Below are 17,521 nucleotides of genomic sequence, written 5' to 3'. Positions count from 1 at the left end.
TATAATGTAGAAGTTCCTTGTGGCTGGTATATGTCAGAAATTAAAATGTGGCAGATATTTCTGGCCTGGGGCAGCGCTGGTAAACTCACATGCCATGTCCCAATGGTTAAATGTTTGTTGAACCCAGGAAAGTCTGGGATCTGGTAAGGGACAGCATAGCTGGAGCTAGCTGCCCCTGCCGAATCTCCAGAGACAGCCTACGGTTTCTGTCCTACCAAACACTGGGTCCTAGGTCTGGAACTGGGATCTGCCCTCCCACCCAATCCTAGGTGCTTTAGGTTTAGGTGCTGGTATGCGGCCAGTCCAGCAAATGATGAGTCCCCAGGATGCCAGCACTTAAAGCCAGACCATGGCTGTTGCATGGGGAGCTCACATGCAAGCATCTAAAGTTGTGTGGGAAGTCTGTCAGATGATGCTTACCCTGCACCAACATCTAAAGCCTTCCACAGTGCAGCTCAATGCAGGCCTACACCACGCAGTTTTCAGCTTGCTAGCAGGCTGGAAGCCCATGGGTTCCCCTCATCCGCAAGTCCAAAGGGTGCCCAGGAAGCCCAGCACCAGGGACCAGTCCCTCATACCAGGATCCCGACCTGCATTTGCATGACTAGTATATGATGATTTTTTTCCCAGATCCCAACATCATGCATCCTGCCATGTACATCTGGCATAGCAGGATGCACAATTTTGGGGACCAAGGATAAAATGCATCATATCCCAGTTACACGACTAAATTAATGTCTGCCAGAGGACTTAATTTCAGCACCTGGCGTTTGCTCTTCTCCTACTGCCATCACCAGGACATTTCTTGTTTATCAAGGGGCCCAAAACTTGATCATAGGCCATGGAAGAGAAGTGTAAGTTTACACATGTATGTTCATATCTGAAAAGCCTGGTATTATATGGGCATGAAGGACAATTGTCATAACAATATTCACCTTCCTTATCTGGTTGATAAGCTATTTGTGGTTTTGCCTCAAGAGTTTTCAACCTTTTTAATGGTTGTAGTTCTTTCTCACTTGGTTAGAAAATGACACAAATCCCAGTATGTTGCGCCTTGCAGACTGAATGAAAACAAATCAAAAACCAAAATCCCCCTAAAACCAGTCTTCTCTGAGGTGTGAAACTTGTGGTTTATTTAATCAAAGCACATTTAAACTGCAGTGCCTGACTGAGAGATTGACCATGCAGTTTTTGCTTGGGTTTGTTCTTCATCTTTTCTCCTGTTATCTAGGCTGGCCCTCACAATCATAGTTCAGGCGCATATAAAGTGACCTAATTTTAACTTCTTGTCATTCTTCTCTTCTGTATTTGCCAAATGGAGAATACAAAACAAGTTCTCATTAAAGAGGTATCAACATTTTCGGCATTTATTTAATAGGCAGCACACTGTTCTTTTCTTCAGATTTTATGCTAGCTAACAACACATAAGAAATTTGATGTGGTGCTGCTGTGTATGTAACATTGACATCTAGACATGCCACATACACTGCTACATTTGGCAGTGTCATCTAGAATTAACTTTTGTCATTATTTTACACATCATTTTTGACCATGTAATATTTCTTTCAAGGCAAAGCAGGAAACTCTTATTATAAAAGTGCACTTCTGCGATGACAATATAGTCATTGTTCCAAAAGATAATTTTAAGTATCCAGCAATAACAAACCCAGCAATCTTCTTTTCCTGAACTTCTGACAGATTTGGTGATATGAAGAGACACTTTCAGTTTCCAGCATACTTTATGCATTTTCAGGTCATTTAATAGTGCATAGCAGATGAAAGAGAAATTCATTTTGTTCACTGAGAAATGGAAGAACCAACAGAGCTTTTACACTGCCACTGTTGTATGGAGAGAAAGTTCATTTCATACATGCAGAGATTATAGTCTCAGTCAATGAGATAATTACAAAGTAAATACTTTTCTGAGTGTTTCCACAACTTGAGTTCCTATTGAGCAGCCAGCTAGAATATAAAGGGAGAAGAAAAGAATGAAAGCCGTCGGGGATCCACTTCAGTCCATAATCCCAGATTGCAATGCACTTTTCAGTATAGTCTTTTAAAAACTGTGGATAGAGAGAAAGGAAATAGCAAGGATTAGTCAAACAGGTGGATCACTGTATACCCCTCTCACCAGTGAGCCCAATGGCTTGGGTCAACAAGCATCCAGAAAATATTTCCAGTCACGTAATAGCTCAACTATAGGAAATCTTTGCTTAAAAAATAACAATTCAGTTCCTGTGTACAGCTTCTTATTTAAATGTTTCCAAAAGTATCCCAATCACAACATAGAAAAAAGTACGCTATTTCATTTATTTCCATAGATGCATAAGTGCTTTTAAGAGTTTTATGCCTTTTTAATCAAATAAAATCTCTTCAACAATCTCTAGTTTTTAGCCACTTGAATTTATTATAAAGCTCACAGTAATGAAGGGACCTTAGGAGTTCATCTAGTCAGTTTGTCTAACATGTTTTCTGTAACCTGTTCTCCAGAACCTCCACCAGGGGATTTCCTAGCATTGCAATGGAGCCTGTTCCAGCGTTTAACTATCCTTACGAGGTTTCTCTTAATGCTAATCCTAAATCTTCTCTTCTGCAGATTACCCCAGTTTTGGTCAGACCCCTAGTGGACAAAGAGGGTAAATGTTCAATATCCTGTTTTTAACGATTTCTTCCATATTAGAAACACTATTATTAAACCACTTTTCAGTTTTCTCTTTTTTAGAGACGATTAACAATACCTGCAACCTTTCTTCAAATGTCATCATTTCCAAATTGCTTATCATTCCCGTTGCTGTCCTCTGGGCTAGCTCCAGGTTGCTTGCATCTTTCTTAAAGTGCACTACCCAAAAGTGATCATAGTATTCCAGCTTGAGGCCTTGCTAGTGCCAAGTTAGCGTAGAATAATTATGTTGTGTATTTCAAAGACAATTTAGGCAGAATTCCAAGAAAATCTGTGACAAGTCTGTTTCTTAAAGCATTTTACGTTAGAAAGAACAGATGACGTATACCGATAGTAATCATCATGCAAAGAGCTGTGGCCAGTGGCTCTAGCCAGGAGCCCCAAACAATCTGCATTTGCATTGTCCCCATCCACAGAACGCTTGCTTTTCTGTCATCCAAGAGTCTGTGGAGTTGGCTTCCAGACTCCCAAATTTTGCTTCCTTAGATGCAAATGCTCTGTAAGAAAGGAGGGAAGGAGGGGCAGATACCTGCAGTGCTGAAGTGTCCCTGGGATTAGAAGGAATGATGCTTAGTACAGGTGAAAGGCAACACAAGCAGTGAGTAGAAGACAAAATAAAGATGTTCTCTTCCTTCGAGGCCATGGGACCTAATAACACAAGCATTTGAGGCTTTTTTCCCTTTCACTGATACAGCGTTTTTCATCGCTGAATAGTATCTGATCCCATGGTGGTTTAGAACTTCTTCAGCAACTTGATTTAAAAAATGATCTTAAAATAAGTTTTAAGTGGAATACAAGGTTCAGTCTGGGAGAATGGCATTGTAACTGTAAAGATTTTGCAAGGTTTTCTGTGTTTAGCTTTTTCAGATGAACTTGCTTTTTATTTTTCTAGCCAAAAAAGCATTTTGGAAAACACAATTTGTAGATATTTATTGTATTAGTTTGTAGCAAAGGGATGACTTCTTTTTTTACTTTCAAGCATGGCTATAACCTAAAGAGCAGAAAAGCAACTACTCTTTATTATAAATAAGTACAGCTAAGAAGCTGTATATCCCAGCTGCCACACATTTCAAGTGTGTTTGCTTCCTGCATTTGGACTGGTCTGTCCCTACTCTAGATGATATCTGTATGACTGCAATCCTAATGGCAGTCCTTTACCATAACAGGCTGTCCCCTTCTCTTGCCATGAATTAGTAATTTTATGTCTCTTGTATATATCTCTGGCAGGTATGTATAATCCATCAGCTAACAGGAGTCATTTTTCCTGCCTCTCAAATTCAGTCCCATTCAAATCTAAGGCAAAACTCTCCATTTGGTAATCTTATGCATCCCTCTACATGAGGCCTTTCTCCCATTTTTAATTGTAACAAGGACTCTAATAGGAACATTTTGGGCAAGAACATTTTTTTCTCTGAATCTTTTACTTGGTATAGAGAGTAAAGGAAGAAGAAATCAGATTTCTGAAATGTTGATGAATTGTATTCAGTTCACACGTGGAAACCTAATTTCTTTTTCCTTTCAGTGGGCTGGAGGGAGGGTTACTGAAAACAAGTAGGATTTTAAAGGGAATTATCAAAATGATTCTAGACCATAATAGTCATTAGTGTGCTTGCAATTTTCAGGCAATATGCATATCATTGGGTCATTAAAAAAAATCATTTATAAAGAATAGTGAACATATAGTGAATATTGAATATTAAAAATTGTAAGGCCATAGCAGTCAATTTTCTTATCATATTTACTAATGAGTCTGGATTTTGTTCAATGTTTTAACAATTAAATGTTTTACATGTACAAGGAATGTGTTTGGAAAATTACAAAAATGATATGGAAAAGTATTGTTGGCCAAAGCACAGCATTGAAGACGTACTAAGTGTGTCTCAAGTCTATTTAATAAAGCATGTTTTCCAAGTATTTTGCAGGGAAATTATTTTAAAAGGCTTTTTATTGGTGGAAAAATGAGCTAATAATGATGATAAGCTTATATAAATAATAATTCATTGCATACTATATCTTATCTTTATTGATTAATTTAATATAGAAGCACTTCATAGCAGCACTGCGGGTTAGTTTATCAGCAATTCCATTAAACCCTCATAAAAAGAGATGGAATTCATGTGTGGCTTTCATTAAAGTAAAATCAGAATACTTTCAACTTCATTTCATAAGCTGTTAGTAATTCACAGAGAGTAGATGATCAGATTTTGTCCATAAAAGTTTTCTGTATGGATCAGGATCAATAGCTAAAAACGTACCACACAGGAGGAAGAAAATGTTGTCTGTAGCCGTCCTTACATTATCAAAAATACAACTTTTTATTAAGAAACATGAGGATGAGCTAGTGAGCCTTACACAGGGTCAGATCTTATATTTCTGCTCTTCAGCAGTAGGAAAGAGAGAACAACTCTCCACTAGGGAGTGGAGAATGTAGAAAGAGGAAATGACTAGGACTGAGAAGGAGGCCCGGGAATGAGGAGAACAGAGGAGACAGAACGATGAGAGGTGCTAGGTGAGAAGAGAGATGGAATGAGGATGGGGTTATGGAGGAGAAAGATTTGGGGAAAAGAGAGTGGGGGAAAACAAGACAGAGAAAGAAGGAGCAAACACTTAGACAAGAGGAGGACAGAGGTGAAAAAAAGGGCAATTCAAACCGACAGGTTGCTTTGTCATCTGATTGACAGCCACGAAGTAATTGCAGGCTGATCTCTTATAACATGTTCATCCCCGTGTTGCACTGACAGTGACATGTTGCATTGACTGCGTTGTTGATGTACTGTGTTCTCAGCTATAGATGTCGTATCATTGTGTAGTGACTTTGGCGCCCTGTCTCTCCCTGGCTGGAAAAAGGCTTCCCACCCTCACGGTAGGGAGTGGATTAGGAGTCAAGCACATGCAACCCACTAGAGTTGCATGAAGAGAGTCATGTGTGGTGTGAGAGACGTGGATTGGTCAGGGTGCCTTGTTTCTCATTTTAATATGTTATTTCAAAGTAAATAACTTTTTCACTGCCAGGGGTTGCTGTCTGGTTACTTACCACTATCACTTACCACTTGAGCATTACTGCACTGTTTATATCCTCATCTCTTATGGCAGAGTCTTTGTTTCTAATGCAGTGTATTATGAATGAGTACCTTCTCTGTTTCTTTAGGCCAAATGACACGCACTCGATCCATAATTATGCAGGCACAAGGAGAAGGACGGCCATGCCCTACGCAGCTTACCCAGTACAGAAATTGCCCTGTAAAACCATGCTACAGTTGGATTCTTGGGGAGTGGTCTCCATGCAAAGTAGAGGTATGTCTCGTTAAAATACTGATTAAAAGCTTCTCACTGAAGGTGGTGAAAATACATGTTATTAACAACAAATGACACAAGCGTGTGAGAGAATTTATATAGCTCTTCATAGATCTGAAGGATTTTTCCTGCCATTAAGACCATGATAAAATCCACATTAAAGCAAGTGAGTTCACCATGAGTAGACCTACTCATGCAATTATCCAACCATTAGAAACTAATCTTAACAACACAGGTCAACGTAGTATACACTTATAGTGATATTGATGTGAGTTTTATAGGCTTTTACTCAAGGAAAGCTATAGTAAACCATTATTCATTACTTAAATAAATACTACTAAACATTGATCTGTAGACATCCAAAGTGTTTTATTTTTGAAGTAATTATAACACTGTACAGGTGGTCTCTGGGCACCTCAGAGGTCTTCCTTACTACATTTGCAAGGTATTGTACAAAGTGCTGATCTCTACATTCTTCTTAGTGTGAGTTACCTTTTAATAGTCTGAAAATGTAAAAGCCTGATTAAATTGTAATGCATCACACATACACATCTTTGCTTGGTCAGCACAAGGAGCCTGCATTTTCTCACTATCTTCAAGTTGCAACATGCTTGCATTGATTTTTCTAATGCTGTCTCCACCCCACTCAGTTATCTGTTAGATAACGTTTTTAGGTGTTAAAGCAGATTATTTAGACATTAACTCAACTTAAATTGATGTCAGTTTTCTACTCTGAAATTATTTATATGGGTTGAAATCTACTGCAGCTGCCTAAAGTCAGACAAACTGAGCTCTTTTTGCCAGAATTGTGGTTCAGATGGAGAAGTAAAGTCCCTTCCCCTTATCCAAGCACATGGCTTCAGAGCTCGTGGCTCCCACTCCACATTTTGAGGCACAGAAAATTGGGGGCACTTCATGTACAAGTGGTGTGGCCATGATTTTGCTTTGTCTTCTGGTCTGCACTTTTCACAAGTAGCTTGTTATATACTATAACAGGGAGCTGCTTAGTGCTCCTGTGACTAAGAGAAGGAAGGCAGGGCTCAGGTGGCATTCAAGGGAAGGCATCTGACTGGAAGGGGGCCAGGCTTAGAGAGTATATAAGCTCAGAGCCTGAGCTGGAGCAGGCAGTCTGGCCCAGGAGGCCATGAAAGGAAGAGTTCCTAAGCAGAAGGGCTGCAAAGAAGTTCCTGACTCGCACGAGGGGTACACTTGAGCCTGGGATCAGGGCAGGCAAGTAGAATATTGTGGACTTGCCTGGAGAATGCCAGTGGTTGGGAATTGGGACTAGTGAGGGAGGTTGGACGTCCCAGCAGGCCTGAGAGTGAGGCCAGAGCCCAGGAACAGGGCAGAAGAAGAAATAGAGATGGGACTAGGGAGAGACCAGTGCCTAGAGAGGGGTGGAAATGAGGCTAGAGAGAGCCTGGCACCCAGAGAGGGGCAGAGAAATAGCTAGAGGGAGCCCAGCACCCAGAGAGGGGTGGAGACATGGCTAGAGAGCCAATTCCAGTGATTGGCTCCAGGAACAGGGCAGAGCCTGGGAGTAGGGCATGAATTGATTGATTGGTAACATCTGTGATGCTTGGGTGTGGCTAGAAGGGGAGGTGAGAAGGCCACAAAATGAGCCCTTACGGTACTGAGCAATTAGACCGTAGCTCATGAGTGGGTGAAATGTCGCTCAGGAATTGCTGGGGCAGCCTCCCTTTTCTAAGTACATATTTACAGCAAGACATGGCAGGAACATAGAAGGGGACATGCCCTAAGGAATCAATGAAAACAAAGGCAGAGTAGCTACCAAGGGGCATCACTGCCAGCTGTGGGGACAGCCTTTGTTACATATAACACCTGATATACCATCTGTTTCTTCCATAAGGGAAGCAAGAAGCCATGTATATGGAGACTGGTGCATCTGGGATAACCTAGAACAGGGGAGGGCAAAATATGGCCCATGGGGCAGATCTGGCATACCAAAGGATTCTTTCCAGCCCACGGTGGGTCCCTTGGCCCTAACCAGCCCAGGCATGGGAGGCCATCTGGGCCATGGAACATGCAGCCAGTCCCACTGCCCCTAGGCATAGAGCCAGGCCAGGGCAGCGTGGCAGCCAGACTCAGCTTCCCAGCAGCCCTCACAGTAGTGGCTCCTTCCAGCTGCCACTGCCTATGTCACTACTGCTGCCAGACCTAGACCCACTGCCAAGGCAGCCCAATCCATTTGCCCTGCACCCACCACTGTGGGCGCTGGATGGAGCAGGCAGGGTCTTCATGGAGAGTAGCCTGGGACCCCTGTGGGCAGGGCATGCTCAGTTGGGAAGATGGGATGGGACCACAGGTGGATGGGGAACAACTTCTGAGAGTGGGATGGGCAGGCAGGGGCCAGGATCACAAGGCAGAGAGTGCATGGAGTTAGGGTCCAGGGCATAGCCCCAGTCTGCTCCCTGCATGTCCCTGCCCGTGGAACCAGCGCCTGTCACAGGAGATGTGGGGAGCAGATTGCTGCTCTGCCCTGGGCCCTAGCCCCATGCTGTCAGTGCCCCATCCCTGCCCACCCACCCCAGTCCTGGACACCACTCTCCACTCTGCCACCTGCAGTCCCATCCCATTCACCCAGCTGAGCAAACCTTTCTCGCAGGGGTCCCAGCCAGTCTCCATAGAGACCCCACCCTCCCGCTCCATCTGGCATCCCCAAGGGTGGGAGCAAGGTGGATGTGATCTGGGACAGATAGGATCAGTTGTCCCTTCCCCCTGTGCACCAGGTGAGCACTCCTTCTCCCCCCTGCTGCACCAGACCAGGTCAGCACCCCCTCCCCCCAGTCCACAACAGCTCACCAAAACTCCTTAAGTGGCTCTCCAGCCCAAATAGTTGCCCACTTCAACCTAGAATAATCCTTGGCTTGTTGCAAAGTAGAACAGGGGTCTTTCAACGCTTGGCCAGATCAGGACTTAGGAAGTTATAAAAGGGTTTATAACTTCCTTCCCCTTATCTCTATTCTGTCAAATACAAATTCAGTGCACCAGTGAAGGAAAATTAGCCCCATAAATACATATAATATTTATAAAGTAATTGCACTCTCAGCTTTAATCTTGTCAGACTAAGAAGGGTCAGTTCTCATGAGTACTCTGATAGGAAGCCCTCAACTGAAGGAAATAGTGTGGTTGATGAGGTTGTTAGTGCTATAACTGAGTTAATACTGAATCAACACCTTGGCATATAGTTAGGGTTATTAACTCAATGACACATTTTGCAGAGTAGAAGTGTGTAAATCTGGTGCCTAGCCAGTTTTCAGTTCACATCATGTAATTACAACCTGTATACTTCATAGTTCCCCCTGCACTGTCAGTTGGGTACACCATTCTTCTCTCTTTGCTCTTTGTATTGTGTTTCTGTGCTTTGTTAAATGACTGTCATAGGTGGCTTCATTGCACTGGAAGGAAAGGAGGAGTGCTTTCTTTACATACAGCATATTTTAGTGAAGCATTTGGGGATGAAATGTACTATATTAATATAAAGTGAATTATTTCTGAGTTTTGAAGGAAAGAAACATAAATTCTCCTTGCAAGAATATCAGAACATCCTATTTCTTAATTTTGTTCTCTTGAATAATGCCATGCATCTACTTTGACTAATGTGAGACTGAAAAATCCATTGTGAAAATGACCTCTCATAATTATATGATCAAAATTCTTAAATAAAGTCCACAATACTGGCTCAATTTTAGAGTAACACTTTTAATACAGATCAGTTGATGCAATGTGAATAATTAGATCCATTTGCATGTTCTGGAGGATAGTCTGCCTAATACATATATTGCACTGTTTATTTTTGCATTTCATGAATCGAAGTGCTGCATTCCTACTCATGGAATCACCCATATCACAAGGACATTGCACATTTACCCCTTGAATAATTGGCAACCTTTAAAGGGATGTAAAACCTTTGAAGCAGTGAATAGTGACTAGACTACTCCTATAGGAGTAAGTTACATAAATGGCGATGAATTTTCAATCATAACGATGCTGTTGAATGCTTCCCTGGGGAAAACACATAACGGTATCAACTGTTACTATCACTTTGATAGTGAAGGACAAAGAGAGAACTAAGCATCTAAATATCTAACTTCCATTTAAATGAGCAGATGTAAGTGTCTAAATTCATTTACAGCATGGCCCTTACAGTCAGAGTGATGTAGTTAGTACAGTTGCCAACCCAAGACAATTTTTTACTGACAGTCTGCAAATTTTTTACTAACTAACCTTTTTTTTCTGCCAGGCCCTGGAAAAGAGCTTGGTTGAAATTCAGGGGTTTAACAAACCAACCATAGTAAAAGAAAGCTTGGTTGCCAATAAAAGATTTGCAGATTATCATCAAAACAAACAGATTATCATCAGAACACACACACACGTTGCACACATGTGCATCTGAAGAGCTACATGTGTACTAACAGAGTGTGAGTACCAAAGCCTGATGGCGCAAAGGGGGTTGCTCAGTGGAGCAAGGCAGTAAAAAGTGGTCCGGTGATGGGCGGTATTGAAGAGGCCCTGGTGAGAAGGGTTTGGAGTGCAAGAGGCCCCTGTGAGAGGGGGACGGAGTGAATGTGAGCATGTAAGAGGTCCAATGGTGGACTGAGTTTGCCCCACCCTGAAGCCGGGAAGCCATAATAGTCTGGATGCCATCCGCAAAGCATGGGCCATAGTGTAGGGGAGGTACAGAGCCATGGATAGCACCCCCTGGCATTGGGGTAGTGAATGGACAGCCATACTATGCTAACATTTAAGTCGTGAGGAAGGTCAGGGCAGACTGCGCTAGGCAGGTGGGCAGGTTGTCACAAGTTCTAGCCTGAGGAAGGCACCCTGTCACATAGACCAACTAGATTTTTGCAAAAAAAAATAAAAATGTTTGCAAAAATTTAGTCAGTCTAGTAACAGATATCACCTCTGCCACAAGTCCTGATTCCCTTTGCAAAGTAGTATATTCCTGCTCAGACACCAGCTGCTACTCTCTCTCTGTTTCAACATTCATTCTTGTTCAAAGATGGAGCTTCAGTCAATTCTGGTTTCTTAGGTTTTTTATAGAGGTGGCTCCATTTTTTATGGATAAGCATTTTTTAATTTTTTTTTTTTTTTTTTTTACAGAGAGTCTATAATTTACAAACAATTGGCAACACTGGTAGCTAGTCATGTTAGTTTGAAGTCAAGCAGAAGACAAGGTAGATTTGTACTTTTATAGACTACCTAAATCAGAGATGCACAGTATAAGGTTTTGTAAGCAGTGGGCTTCATCAGATGCTGTGATGCAGCAGATGCAGCATCTGATGAAGTAAGCCCACTGCTTCCAAAAGCATATGCTATGCTCCTGTGATTTAGGTAGTCTCTAAAGGTGGAAATCTATCCTGCCGTCTGCCTTAGCATCAGATCATTCTAACCTTCCTCACATAGGATTGCCAACATATGAAAACATTAGCCAATCAACTCATTAATTAATAGCTCTTTACCTTAAAAGGGAGAGCATTTACAAATGCATACCTCATTGTAGGGAGTTTCTTATGTCTCATCTAGGGAACCTTCTCCTGATTATGTTGAGAAGAATCCTGGTATCCTTACTGAAACAAAGTGCTATGAATCTCAGTACCAGTTGTTTAAGTCTTCAAGGATGGGCCCTGAGAAATTTAGGAAGAAAATAAGGATTAGTGTTGTGCTCTATATTGTTCATGCCCTAGTTTTTTATAGCAAAAAGTAGATGTCACCTTTCCTCTGAAAATTGCCTATGATATTTCCATACGCAAAAAGTATTATGATATTTACCTCACATCAGGTTCACTTGTAAAACATATGGCTAGCCTTGAATGAGCACTACTAAAGAGATTTCACAGTTAGATGTTAATATTTCCCACATTGTATAGTCCAAAACACTGTGGTCATTTTCAGTTCTAACTATAGAAAATACGAATGTATCACTGATATCACAGTGTGATAATTCTCTTGATAAATGTTGACTTCGAGAAGTGAGCCCTATATCAGAAGATGATATTTTTGTCAGCTAAAATAAATATCTTTTTAATATCATCTTTTTTCTATTTTAGTGATATTTGGTCATTTCCTTGAGCTATTCATTTGAGTTGGAAATACATTGTAGTTTGATAGTATTTGTTCCCAAGAGAATTCTCTCCATATCACATTCCATTTCTACCAACAATTTCTATGAATTCTAACCCAATGGACAGTTGGATGAGTTATTTGCACACCATTAATCCAGGTTTGCAATAGAGGTTTCTGCAGTGAAATAATAATTGAGAACAGTAAGTTACATACTGACTAGACTGAAACACAGTGTTGAAAACTTAATGTCTAGCTGCATACACTAAATCTGCACTAATACTCTTCTAAGATACTTTTGATTATCTATTTTAAAACCAACTACTTATACTGCTATTTCCATTTCTATATGTGTCAGTGAGGCGTTGTAGAGAAAATGAGAGTGATACTGCATGGATATGGGAGCTCCAATCTTGGGATTCCTGCTACCAACCCCATTGCTGAATAAAATATAGTTGGTAGGGCATCATTTATTTCTGCAGATAGGGTTCATTATTTTCAAAGAATCTACTGGCAAGTGATCTTGGGCACATGTACATGTGCAATTAGCATGGCTAGGTGGCAGGAAGGGGTCTGGGCCGATGCTGGGTTGGCATTTACATGTGTGTTTAGGTGCAGTTATTTTTTCTGCCATAAGATAGTATTGTCGTCAACAGTACTATCTCATGGCAGTGAAAATTAGTTTGCTGTGGTCTAATAGCATTGCATGTACAGACTGTAATGCTTTACAACACAGCAAGTTAGTCTACTGCACAGTTAAGTACACAGTTAGATGCATCCACTGAGTATCATTTTACAAACCCATATAAAAGAAGTATTTTATCTCTCATCATTGATAGCTAGAAAATGGTATTTAAAGGCTTGCTCTTGGGAATTGGCTTATAGGTAAAATAGCTATGCATTAAAATAATGGTCCAGGGCAATGGCAAGGGTTAATTGATTTCTAAAAGCCTGGTTTTCATACAATTTCACAGCCTTCAAGGCAGACAAGGATAGAGACGCAGGCTGGGAAATTGTAGGCATGTACCAGTGTTCCCTAACATGAGATAAGGTGGCTCCAGTGTACAGTACCCAAATGCAGAGCCCTTGAGACTTCTGGTTTGGGGAACAGACCAAATGAGAAGACCGGGAAAGCCCAAATTATGATGTGTGCATGTGATGGGTTTGTGAAAAAAAGCAATATGCTGACAGGACAGAATGTAGACAGTATGGCAGCCACAATCATACTGTGCGTCCAGTTCTGGGCACCGCACTTTAAGAAGGATGTGGCCTGCCTTGAGAGGGTTCAGAGGAGGGCCACCCGCTTGATTGAAGGGGATCAGGGCAGGACCTATGAGGAGAGGCTGAGGGACCTGAACCTGTTCAGCCTCAGCATGTGGAGGCTGAGGGGGGATTTGGTGGCTGTCTACAAACTCAGGGGAGATCAGCAGCAAATAGGAAGGGCCCTATCCCCCCCCAGCAGCACCTGGGGTGATGAGAAACAATGGTCAGAAGCTGCTGGAGAATAGGCTCAGCTTAGAGATTAGGAGGCACTATTTCACTGTTAGGGTGGCTAGGATCTGGAACCAACTTCCTAGGGAGGTGGTCCTCGCTCCTACCTTGGGTAGATTAAAGAAGAGGTTGGATGAATACCTGTCTGGGGTCATGTGATCCCAGCATGTGCTCCGGCCAGTGGCAGGGGTTAGACTAGATGATCTGTTCAGGTCCCTTCTGACCCCAACCTACTATGAAACTATGAGAAAGACCAATCAGCGATGCCCATGGATGAAGAGTCATCAATAATAATCAATACAGACAATCAAGTGCCCCAAGACAGAGACAGTTACACAAGCACTCATATCACGAGTTTTGCCTGTCAGCAGCCAGAGGTGCAGGGCCCCAGAACCCCCCTGCACCTATCTCCTCGACAGCTGGCAGGCTTTGTGGCCTCAGCAGGGGCTACCATCCCTGCAGCTTTCATCCTGCTGCGCCTTAACACACAGTGTCACCCATGTCACGAGTTTTACTTGTCCACAGCTTGAGGTGCAGTTCCCCCCAAACCCCTGCACTTATCCGCTTGAAACTTGGCAGGCTTCGTGGCCTCAGCAGGGGCCGCTACCCCTGCAGTTTTCAGCCTGCTGCACCTTAACACACACAGGGTCATCTATGTCACGAGTTTTTCCTGTCAGCAGCTGGAGGTGCAGTTCCCCCCAAAACCTGCACCGATCTTCTTGGCCACCACCCCTGCAGTTTTCACCCCCTGTGTTGTAACACATAGATGTGACATGAGTTTTGCTTTCAAGAATTTGGGGTGCAGTTCCCTCCAAACCCCTGCACCTATCACATGGCAGCCTTTGTGGCCTTACCAGAGGCTACCACCTTTGAAAATGTCATCCGTATCAGACAAAAACCAACAAAGTTATAGATATTTCATCGATTCCCCATTATACCCTATGGCTGGCTCTCCAAAGCTTTTCCAAAGTGCTTTGGAAAGCCTAACAAAGACAGCGCTTTGATCCAGACAAGCTGCTTCAGACACCCAAGCGTCTAAAGCTTCTCCAGATCCGAAGTAGTGTCCAAAGCCTTGCACAACCCTACTGTGTTTCAATAAAATTTGCCTATTATCGAATGGAGAGGTCATGGTTCATCTGAGGGTTTGGTTTTGCCTGGAACAATCATGAGTTTCAGTTATTGAATTTTATAAAATTCTCATTTCCAAAAGGCTTAGGATACACATAAAAATAAACACAATATCATTACAACTCAATGTCATTCAAAGGAGGACCAAAATACCCATCCCCCACAGTCATGTTGCCCCAACCCTTAAAGCATCCTTCAAGTTGTGATAGTCATTTTGTCACCTGTTTAATAAAAGAGTATTGATTTTTATTGATTTCCTGATAGTGTTAGTCCTTTTTAATAAGTATTCTAGAGATGCACTGAAGGACATGAGATGGCTTAGGTGACTAGTAACAGAATATAGACCCTTTCAGCACTGGTTCAGATAGGATCTATTTCAATATTAACCAGAAGTTCCTATTTTTTCAGGGCAGCTCAACAGGAAAATGTTTTGGTAGGCTCTGTCCTCTTCCTAAGCAATCAATGTCCACATAGGTAAGAGAATAAATGCTTACTGCATTAGACAGTAGCCTTTGAAGTCTCTGTGATGCATGCTCTGCCCAGACACAGCGTGGGCCTACCTTTGAGACATTTCTGGGGTACTTTTAAATATTTTGGGTGCCCTTCTGCCCCAAATCCCTCACTGCTGAGATGTGCCAGAGGCCAACTCCTTGGCTTGTGGTGCCTCAGCTCTTTCTATCTCTATTAGGCTTTGCTAGCCCTTAGCAAAGGGAATTTTGCCACCTAGAAGGCTCACACCCTTGTCCAGTCATGCACTCAGAAAAGATGGATCCCATTTCCCATGTAATGGGCTAGCTTGTATGGTCAGATACTCTGGAATCACAAACATCACTGACAGTAAGTGGTTTGTAAAAAGAAAACAAAAAGGATTTATTATAAAAAACCAAAAACAAAACAAGAACTGGCATAAGAAATCAGTAACCATATGCTGAGATACAGACAGAGGTATAAGAGTAAGCACACAAAAGAAAATATCAGAACAATAACCTGTGCTTATCCTGCACCTTAAATGTAAGGATGCAGTCCCTAGCCAGCTACAACAGCCTAAAAAGCAGGCCCTGCCCCTGGCTGTTCTCTTGAGGCTTCCTGAAAGTTTTACTTTTCTCAGTCTGCTTTGGCTGAGGGGCAATATCCCCACCCGTACCTGGGAAGACTGAAGACAAGCCATGCTCTCCAAACAAGCTTAAATACAGTTACCACTCTGACTATTCACATACATCACCACTTCAGTTCTAGGGGGGTTCACACAATGCCAGTAACTTTCTGCCCCCCAAAGATGCATGGTTACCAGACCACAAGATTTTCCTGGTCTTATAAGGCATCTTTACACAAGCTCTGGGGGTGGGGGCAGGTGCTTTAATTAGAGCAGCTCTCATGAGCTGCTCTAATTAAAGTGCCTGCAGTATCTCATATATTCAGCATCCCACATTTCAAAATAGCGGTGGGCACACTTTAACTAAAGCTCGTTTGACAAGCTTTAGTTAAAGAGCCCACACCGCCATTTTGAAGTATGGGGACACTGAGTACATGAGACACGGTGGCTGCTGGTGGCTGCCTTGCTTAATCTAGTCTGCTCTGACACACTGTCATTAGAGGATGTTGGAGCAGGTGTCCAGCACATCTACAGGCACCCATTATGACCAGGAGAATATGTATATCCTTTCAGATATGGAGAATCATTTATCCAAGAAACTGTCTCTTTCCCCAGTAGATTGACTACCTATGTGTCAAACTTCTTTTAAAATGTAAATTCTAGGGAGATACTAAACAGCTTAAGTCAAATGCTGATCCTAAACCATTACAGTTCTTCATAGTGTGAATATCTGAGGACCACTTAAATAAATAGCTGGCTCACTAAAGCAGCCTTGGCTATAACTTAAATATATATCAATATTACATTTATATCAAGTACTACAATGCATAGAAGCAGAAAGATGCTTGACATTATTTGTATGTACAGAGTACACTTGTCATATTAGTAAAATAAACTTAAGAAATCATGCAAGACACCCCACAAACCCCAAATTCATGACAGTCTTATTGAAAAGTTGAAGAACTTTAATGTTGTAGAGATGAAACTACCACTTTTAACCACTAAGGTCAGAGGCGGAGTTATTGTTGGAAGGGGTGTGTCTGGAAACGTGCATTCCACATCCCTATTGATGGTACTGTATTTGCAACCCAGCCCCAATACCTTGTTCCAGGCAAGCACCACTTTTCAGACTGACCACAACTCATCCAGTTGATACTAGGCAAATTTTATTGATACACAATGATAGGAAATAAGAGCAATGCAGACGAAGCAAGCAAGATGATTACAACATACATTACCCAAATTCTCCAGTGCCCAGAATATACACAAGGTGAGCAGTGCGCCCAGCTGGTATGTAAATGCCACCTTGAGGTTCTTTGCTTCGATGTCCAATGTCAGCAGCCTTGAAAGTCGGTGGCTGATGCCAACTGCCAGTGTGTTGTTTTGAAAACTACTCTGGTTGTAGGCTTTCTCCTCCGATGACTCTTCATCTTTGGACATCGTTGCTTGGTCTTCGTGTGGTCATCATACCGGCCATGTTCTGTTTTGTCAGCCAAAGTCCTATTTCATGAATCTATCACATGCACATGCCTTCATTTGGTCATTTCATTTGAAACCAGAAATCCCAAGGGTTTTTACAATTGGGCACTATAACCCTGGAGCCAGGCCTATGGCTATTTTGAAAATAAAGTTTGGATGTTTTCAGTTTCCCAGGATATGTATATCCGTTGGCCTCAGACACCCTGTCTTCTCTGAAAGCTGTGAAACTGTGACAAACAGGCTTTTAGAAATCAGATAACCCTTGCCAT

General features: G+C 42.1%; 1 protein-coding gene across 1 annotated transcript in view; it reads left to right on the top strand.

The window, feature by feature from the left end:
* Window positions 1–17,521, top strand: part of THSD7B (thrombospondin type 1 domain containing 7B) — a 754,813-nt gene that overhangs the window by 722,843 nt on the left and 14,449 nt on the right. The window contains exon 20 of the mRNA XM_019522475.1: window positions 5,829–5,974. Within this exon, the coding sequence (XP_019378020.1) occupies window positions 5,829–5,974 (146 nt within the window). The remainder of the gene's footprint in view (window positions 1–5,828; window positions 5,975–17,521) is intronic.

Source organism: Gavialis gangeticus, unplaced genomic scaffold, assembly GCF_001723915.1.
Source record: "Gavialis gangeticus isolate Ggan-Ray unplaced genomic scaffold, GavGan_comp1, whole genome shotgun sequence".
Lineage (NCBI taxonomy): Eukaryota > Metazoa > Chordata > Crocodylia > Gavialidae > Gavialis > Gavialis gangeticus.
Note: the sequence above shows the minus strand (reverse complement) of the source record. Positions and strands in the feature narration are given on the sequence as shown.